The 9590-nt window shown below is 39.2% G+C and overlaps 1 protein-coding gene across 2 annotated transcripts in view; it reads right to left on the bottom strand.

Annotated features, from left to right (window-relative positions):
* Positions 1-292: 292 nt before the first annotated feature.
* LOC136857231 (uncharacterized) overlaps positions 293-9590 on the bottom strand; it is a 277547-nt gene continuing 268249 nt past the window's right edge. Inside the window, exon 8 of one of the 2 annotated variants that reach the window (XM_067135712.2) lies at positions 293-1212. In XM_067135712.2, the coding sequence (XP_066991813.2) occupies positions 667-1212 (546 nt within the window). In that variant the 3' untranslated portion in view covers positions 293-666. The remainder of the gene's footprint in view (positions 1213-9590) is intronic. The other variant, XM_067135713.2, reaches the window with a different exon arrangement.

Genomic DNA, 9590 nt, shown 5'->3' with positions numbered 1-9590 from the left:
CATAACAATTGCACTGCAAATGTGAAACATAATATTCCAATGCAATAAACAAGTTTATATTAATTTATTCAAATCGTGCCCAACATCTTGCTCATTCAGAAACAGAAACAGAAATACCTTCACTGGAAGGAACATTTGCTCCATTACTGCTCACTCGGTTATTGGGGGCAAGCGAGTGAGCTAGGGAGATGCACAGTGCAAATCAGTTGCTGACCACTGATATAGAGGGATCATAGTGGTATTCATTTCACTCACAATGAGGGAACATCTGTAATAATATTCATATAAAAAATAATTGTAATTAGCTTTATTTACAATTAACAGTTTCTTGGTAAAAAAGTAAATCACACAGAGTTGTGTATCCTCTATACATGCAACAATGAATTAAATATCTTCACAATGCTCAGATTATACACATATAAAAGGAAAATGTAGTCTCTGTACTTTAAATATGATGCTGCAAGTAAATTAGGGTTAAATGCCGAGAATAACACAACAAATGCCAAATATCTGATCCCATAAATACTTCCTTTGTGCATTCTTGCACCATAAAAATTAAAAATACTTTATTCCATCAAAAAAATCAGCTGAATGACATATTTTAATGTTTCATTTAAAAAAATTGAAATTATATGTGCTTTCAATCATCTTTATCTTTCATAAGGATCAATGCATCCAATTTCCAGCAGAACTGGCTGAGCTTGTATAGTTAGTGTTTGATTTGTTGAAGCGTTTATAGATCTCTTCAAGATGTGGAGGCCAACAAACCCATGCCTCTAACTTCTTATTGAAAAATACATTCTTTATTAGTGTAATAACTTTTTCCATAGTAAGGTCATCACCGTCCACAATAAAGGCTTCCATACCAAAATAATCATACCGATCCTTCCAGATCAGTTCACGAAATTTGCAGAGACATTTGTTTAGAGTCACGTAGGAGAAATGATCATTAAGATTCTTCTTTACAATTAAGCCATACAGACATTCTTGTTTTTCAAACCTTACCACATCACCAACTCTCTTAGTAGACATTTTATAATCATGAAGAAACCTATATTTAGTATTAAGACTTTCAATGGTTGCATCAACATGAGAGTCTTCAGTACCTAGGAACACCAAACCAGTACCTGCTTCAATGTATACAAGGTTCATCAATTCTTGGCGTACATATAGCTTACTTCTTGGAACAGGAGTCTCTGGTTCACCCGATTCCTGTATAACAAATTAAAAAATTTAATGAATGCCAAGGCCACAAACATTCTTAAAGATATCGCTCATACTGCACAACCATACGGTTTGAAAATAAACATTGACAAGTTCAAGGTAATGATATATATACCAGGTGCCTCTTGAACGCCATACTTTCTACTTATAAATGTCCCGCATGCACAAATGATGAATGGGATGTCTACCAACTGATTTTCACAGGGGAACTACTGCCAGGGGGCAGGTTACGTCAGCATATGAAGAGATAAGGACTGGAGTGTCGCTCGCAGCATGTTACTCAGCGCTACCGGTCAAACGCACCCCTTGCATTAGTAAACATTGTTTTCGACCGCATAGTTCTAGGCTGGTGTATGGTACAGCCGCACTTTATTTGCTGTCTGCATATCGGCAATGGCTAGTGTGTTCAGCAGCGATGAATACACAGACATTATTTTAATCTGGATAACCTGGTTGAAATGCAACAGAAGCTCCAAACAGATGTATGCCTCCTACACACATACTTCACAGTATTAGTTTTTGTTTCATACATGCAACTCTTTTAACGAGTGGAATGTCTACACATATATAAATTAATAAGTTATTAGATTTCCTTTTCTGCATCTTTGGTGTGTCTACAAACAGTAGCAGCAATTTGGGGATGGGGTGAGGAGGTACCGTCGCCCCCCCTCCCCCCACTTTGTGGAGTAAACATTACATTTCTATTCCACTTTAGCCAGCTGGAACTAGAAATTATTTTAAAAAAGCTGTTTGTACAAACCTTGTTATCTTATCTGCTAATTCCTTCCGTTTATTTCCTTTAATTATTAACATAATTATTGACAGAAATATGCACAAAATGCTGTTCGTCGCAGCTAACCAATTTGTATAGCACTACGGCAAGTAGTGGAGACGTTGCATGTGCTGTGAGGAAGGGTAGTAGGGGTACATTTTTTTGCCAAGGTTGTGGCCACTGAGTTATAATTCACCCGCTTGCCGTGTGCATTTAAATACAAAATGATTTTTAATTGCATAATCATGCCGTACTTCTATTTAACTGTACCGGGCGAAGTGGCCGTGGGGTTAAGGGCGCGCAGCTGTGCGCTTGCACTCGGGAGATAGTGGTTTCAAATCCCACTGTCGGCAGCCCTGAAGATGGTTTTCCGTGGTTTCCCATTTTCACACCAGGAGAGTGCTGGGGCTGTACCTTATCTAAGGCCATGGTCGCTTCCTTACCACGCGTAGCCCTTTCCTGTCTCATCCTATCTAAGTCAGTGCGACGTACAGCCAACTGTAAAAAAAATATTCAATTGTAAATGTATTTCAACAGGAGATAATACCAACATTCCTTTCACTGGGCTAAATTATTTCTTTGTGTTATGTTATTTATTAAGTAAATGTATTTACCCTGCCCCGTAGTATGTTTGTGAGACCTGGTGAAAATTTGATTATACAACATTGAATCAGATTTTCAAAAGAAAACTATTATTACGAATAATCCATGGGGCAGGTTAATTACATTTACATATAACATAACATAATATGGCGACCAGTGCTTATTAACGTGTGTTTCAGTTTCCAGGTTTATCAGTGATTTGAAGGTGTAAGATCGGCATTTACGTGTGGAACTTTCAACTAAGTGATAAGTAAAACTACCGTGCTACGAACAGCCAGTTCAAAGTGTATCACAAGTAATTAAGAACATAATCCTTCTTGTAAACAGCCATGCCAGGGAAAGGAAAGGTAGTAACAACGGACAGCCCAGTGAAGCGCGCCCTACAGGAAGCTCTGAGAGACAAGGAAACACTCGCCACGCTAGCAAACATCATACAAGACCAGGTAGCCAGGGCCGTTATAGACCAACTTAAAGCTACGATAGATTTTAATACGAAAGTAATCGAGGAGATGAGGGAAGCGCTCGAAGCCAGAGACAAGACAATATCAGACCTCAGGGAGCAGCTCGAAACTAAAACCGATGCTCTCGAACAATATCAGCGGCGGCAATCACTGCGTGTGTTCGGGGTGCGGGAATCGAGTGGTGAGGACAAGGACAAAATTGTCATTGAGCTAGCTGACAGTATTGGAGTACATTTAACACATGAGGACATAGACAGAAGTCACAGGGTAGGCAAGATGAGTACAGATAAGCCACGTCCGATAATAGTGAAGTTCGTGTCGTACCGCAAACGGAACGAACTATTCAAATCTGTAAAGAAACTGAAAGGAACGGGCAAAACAATTAGAGAAGACCTCACGTCAATCAGGATGAAACTGTTGCAGGAAGCGATCACTAGATTTTCTGTGTCCAATTGTTGGACAATAGACGGTACGATTATTGTGAAACACAATGGTGTGAAATATCGTGTGTCGAGCCGAGCGGAATTGGACAGGATCAAATAAACCGACAGACTGAAACTAACATGACACTACACATTTTACAGTTTTAACTAACTTAGACACTAGACTTTTAATTACTAGACTATAATTACTATTCAAACTATTACTTTTAGATTATATCTTCATTAGATTTACATATAATAACTAGGCAAGATAGCGTACAGGTTGGCAACTCAAAGCGAAAGTGCTGAACATGCTTCTATTTTCGGCAAGGTTACTGGTGGTCAGCTGAGCGGAATCTTCGCTCCCATACCTACACAGCCCCCTAGTACTAATCCGCTTACAAATGCTTTTAACAACTTTCCAAATTCCTTACAGGTAGTACATGCTAACGTTCAAAGTCTAATTCCTCACTTCCACGAACTCCGAAACATTATTGCTAATGTCAACCCTCACATCGTCATGAACGGAGAAACCTGGATGAAACCGTGGTTGTCAGATTCTCTTGTCCACCTCGAAAATTATACCTTGATCTGAAATGATCGCACAGGTAAAGCCGGCGGCGGAGTAGCCATGTATATTAGGAACGACCTAAAATATAAAATAATTTACAAAACAACTAGTGAATACTGCGCAAGGCCCGAGTTCACGTTCATTGAAATTGAGGCTTTAGGTGTAAAGTGCTTACTGAGTGTTGTGTATCGCCCACCAAAGATTGGATACATCACCGACCTTGAAGACATTTTACTTGACCTCCTACCCACGTATGAGCATGTTTTATTACTAGGAGACCTCAATACTGACATCCTTAACGACAAAATGACAGAGACTAAACAATTAATCAACATATTTAAATCTTGTAACATGACGATTTTCAAAAACTTAAACCAACACATCACACAGCCACGTCACATACATTACTGGACTTGATTGTGACGAATAACCCTGACAGAGTACTGACCCATGGGCAAATGTCGGCTTGCGGACTATCCAATCACGACTTAATTTATTTAGCTTATTCACTTAAATGCCCCAAGTACAGACCTAAATTAATTACATTCCGAGATCTAAAACGTATAAATAACGAAGCCCTATTAGAAGACGCTGCAAACATACCTTGGCATAATGTCCATATTTTAGATAATATAGATGATAAAGTGGAGTTTTTAAACACACAACTGCTAGTTCTTCTTAATAAACAAGCGCCAAAATGCACTGCTCGTGTAACACGCCCTGCGGCTCCATGGATGACGCAGGAAATACGAGACTTAATGACAGAGAGAGACAAAGCTTTCAGAAAATTTAAAACTAGCCAAATACCAAACGATTTTGACCTGTACAAGACCCTTCGTAACAGAACCACACAGGCCGTAAGGAATGCTAAAATAAGACACTCACAGAACATTTTGCTAACCCGAAACACGACAACAATCTGGAAAACCGTTAAAAAAATGGGCATAGGCGGAAATAAAATACATACTGCTGACGTTAAAATATCATTGGATGATTTAAACCAGTACTTTACTACAAGACCCGTTAACATTGACGAGACAACAAAAGAACAAACGATTAACAAAATTCTACACAATGGCAATACTAACAATGGAGGAGAACAGTTATATTTTTCCCTCGTAACTCCTGCAGAAGTGAGACAAATTGCACGATCAATAAAGACAATTGCGACAGGATGTGACGAGATTGTTCCACAGTTACTGTTAAAAACTCTAGATGTAATCCTACCAACTCTAACCCACATCATAAATACCTCACTGATAACCGGCATATTCCCTTCCCTTTGGAAATATGCAATTGTTCGCCCACTCCCCAAGACCAACAATCCCGTAGAACCCAAAGACTTTCGATCCATTTGCATTTTACCATTTCTGTCCAAACTTTTGGAGAAAATAGTTCACAGACAAATAACCGCATATTTAAATAACAATATGCTTCTTGACAAATACCAGTCTGGTTTTAGAAGCAATCATAGCACAACTACTGCACTGCTTAAAGTTACAAACGACATAGGAGTAGCTATGGATAAGGGAGAAGTTACTGCTTTAACTCTTCTAGACCTTAGTAAGGCCTTTGACTGCGTTGACACGGACATACTGATAGCAAAATTACGTGCTCTTAATTTCTCACAAAGCACACTATCCTGGATGTATTCCTATCTCTCTGATCGCCGGCAGTGTGTATCTACAGGTGAAAATTTCTCTTCATGGCAATCTGTAGAGACTGAGAGACTGGAATACAACAGGGGTCAGTGCTAGCGCCACTCCTATTTTCGATCTTTATTTCAGGACTAACACAAGTAATTAAACATTGTCAATATCATGTGTACGCAGATGACATACAGATATATACACATGCACATCCTCGTGACTTACTGACTGCAATAAATAATATGAATGATGACCTAGGAAGAATATGTAGGTGGACCGATTACCATGCACTAAAAATCAATGCCCAAAAATCGCAGTGTATTCTTTTAGCTACCCAAAAACCCACGCACGACTTACAGACATCCATACCCACTCAGTAACATTAAGAGGCACTCAGTTACAATTCAAAGACACAGTTAAAAACTTAGGGATGATAATGGATAAAAACCTTAGTTGGAACGATCATGTAACAGGTATATGTCAGCGAGTGTTTTATTCCTTACATTCCCTTAAAAAACTCAGAGATTTACTCCCCCAAAATGTAAGAAAACTGCTTATCCAAAGTATGGTAATGCCAATATTCGACTACTGTGACGTAGTATACAGTAACCCGAATGCCTCACTTTCCATCAAGCTCCAAAAGGCACATAACGCATGCGTTCGATTTATTTCAGATATACCAAGGTTTAGCCATATTTCTCCCGCATTTGCTAGGCTTTCATGGCTACGCTTAAGAGAGCGACGAAATTTACACACTCTTTCCCTGTTACATCGTATACTGAACCTTAACACACCTGAATACCTTGCCACACAATTTCATTACCTAGCATCACCTTCTAGTATTCCTGCCAGATCATCGTCCACCGCAGTACTAAGCATTCCCATTCACCGCTCAACTGGCTACAGTAGATCATTTATAGTCGCCGCCAGCCGAATTTGGAATTCCCTACCTGCTGAAATTAGGAGCGTGTCAAACCACCTCCGCTTTAAGAAACTCTGTCAAACCTGGTTAATAAATAATAATGATTTCTTACAACATAGTAGGATTAGATCATAGCTAAGTATTAGATTAATTAAAACATTTAATTGCTACCTTAAGATATTAAACTGTAGATAATTTAGTGTATATTTAACTCTTCATGTAGGTGTATGTATGGTCGGACAGAATAGCAGGCTTCATAGCCTGAGTCCCGCCATATAAAACAAGACAATAAATAAATAAATAAATAAATAAATAAATAAATAAATAAATAAATAAATAAATAAATAAATAAATAAATAAATAATAAAAACGAAGTAGAGCCTCCGTGGCTCAGACGGCAGCGTGTCGGCCTCTCACCGCTGGATATCGTGGTTCAAATCCCGGTCACTCCATGTGAGATTTGTGCTGGACAAAGCGGAGGCGGGACAGGATTTTCTCCGGGTACTCCGGTTTTCCCTGTCATCTTTCATTCCAGCAACACTCTCCATTATCATTTCATTGCATCTATCAGTCATTAATAATCACCTTGGGAGTGGCGACCCCATTGTAATACTAGCCTATATATGTTTCATTCATTACACTCCTGACCCGGTCTAAGACTGGAAAACAGGTTGTAGGTTTTCATTTTCAATAAAAATGAAAGAATTTAGTCCGGTGAAAGCAAAGTTGGTATTCTCTCATGTTGAAATTGCAATTACAATTAAATATAAAACTCTTTTTACAATTGACTTTACGTCGCACTGACACAGCAGGAAGGAAGCGGCCGTGGCCTTAATTAAGGTACAGCCCCAGCATTTTGCCTGGTGTGAAAATGGGAAACCACGGAAATCCATCTTCAGGGCGGCCGACAGAGGGATTCAAAACCACTATCGCCCGAGTGCAAGCTCACAGCTGCGCAACCGTAACTCCACGGCCAGCTCGCCTGGTACAGTTACATAGAAGTATGGCATGATAATGCAAGTAAAAATCATTTAGTATTTGAATACACACTAATACACTAACAGACACTAAACTGACTGCCAGACTGATGAATGTGCACGGCAAGCGGGTAAATTATAATTCAGTAGCCACGACCTTGGCAAAAAAAAAAGAAAGAAAAAATGTAACCCTACTACCCTTCCTCACAGCACATGCGAAGTCTCCACTACTTGCCGTAGAGCTATACAAGTCGCTTAGCCACGACAAACGGCGTTTTGTGCGTATTTCCGCCAATTATTATGTTAATTAGAGAAAATAAAGGAAAGATTTAGCATATAAGACAACAAGGCTTGTACAAAGAGCTTTTTAAAAATAGTTTCTAGTTCCAGTTGGCTAAAGTGGAATAAAAATGTAATGCTTACTCCACAAAGTGAGTGGGGGGTGACTGTCCCTCCTCGCCCCACACCATAATCAAATCGCTGGTACTGTTGGCAGACACGCCAAAGATGTAGTAAAGGATATCTAATAACTTATTGATTGTATGAACAAAAACTAAGACTGTTCGGCAAAACACGTGAGTAGAAGGCATACGTCTGTTTGGAGCTTCTGTTGCATTCCGACCAGGTTGTCCAGTTTAAAATAATGTCTGTCTATTTATCGCTGCTGAACACACTAGTAACTGTTGATATGCAGACAGCAAATATAGTGCAGCTATACCATACAACAACCTAGAAGTATGCGGCTGAAAACGAGGTTTACTAATGCAAGGGGTGCATTACACCAGTGTCGCTGAGTAACATGCAGCGAGCGACACTCCGATTCTTATCTCTTCATATTCTGACGTAACCTGCCCGCTGGCAGTAGTTCCCCTGTGAAAATCAGTTGGTCAATATCCCACTCACCATTTGTGCATGCGGGACATTTATACGTAGAAAGTACGGTGTTCGTCAGCCAACTGGTATATATTCCAATTGATACACATGAATTATAAGAGGATCTTATAATACAAATTAAACATTTTTGCCTGAGTGCATTAATTTGTGAATCAATTCGGCAAACAAATAAGCCATAGTTTCAACTGATTTTTGATCCACTTTTGATTGCAACTGTTGGCCTGCTTTGGAGAAGGCATTACAGAGAGAATTGCCCGAAAAGTTATTAGGCTTCTCCAGATAAATTATCTCCTGTAGTATGAATCCAAAATAAACTCTCAGATCAGTTTGCCATTCTACCAGAAATTAGTTGGGGGATGCTGCCTTCCCACTGATATTCAACATTTTAGTTAATGGCATCATGAGAGAAGTCATTTGAGTGTAGATGTGGAGTTCAATTTGATACGGACTATTTTGTGATGGATCTGTTTTTGCAGAGGACAGCAGCATTCTGGCCAACAGCAATGCAAGGCCATGAAAATTCTTAACAATATTGCTTATATTCCATAACTGTATGGTTTTAAAATAAATGTTGACAAGTCCAACGTAATGACAAGTATTTGTCCAAATTAAAAAAAAGAGATAGAGCAGATTCAAGAAAGAAAGTGGTCACCTAAGCTGAGGTTATCACAGAGTTACCCGACTACCTTACAGGATCCTATAAAGAACACACATACTCAGTGGACAGTTCAATGACTGGTACAAAAAAAAAAACCCTATGTCAAACAAGTTACAGATGACTTGAAAAACCACAAACCTACCAGACCCAACCTTGACAATTCTATACTTACAGCTCCATTGGCACCTACAGAAGCATACGAGCATCTAAGTCAACTTAAACCTCTCCCTAGTCCATCTGAAGTTGAAGAAATTGAAGAAAGGAAAGAATGCAAAAAGATGGGATCTAGACAAGTTGAAAGAAAAGAGTGTGAGGGATTGTTTCAAGGAACATGTGGCACAAGGGCTAAATGAAAAGGCTGAAGGAAACACAATGGGGGAAGAGTGGATAGTCATGAAAAATGAAGTCAGTAGGGGTGCTGAAGAGATGTTAGGAAG

This window comes from Anabrus simplex, chromosome 1 (assembly GCF_040414725.1).
Source record: "Anabrus simplex isolate iqAnaSimp1 chromosome 1, ASM4041472v1, whole genome shotgun sequence".
Taxonomy (NCBI): Eukaryota; Metazoa; Arthropoda; class Insecta; order Orthoptera; family Tettigoniidae; genus Anabrus; species Anabrus simplex.
This window is presented reverse-complemented; position numbering and strand designations above follow the sequence as displayed.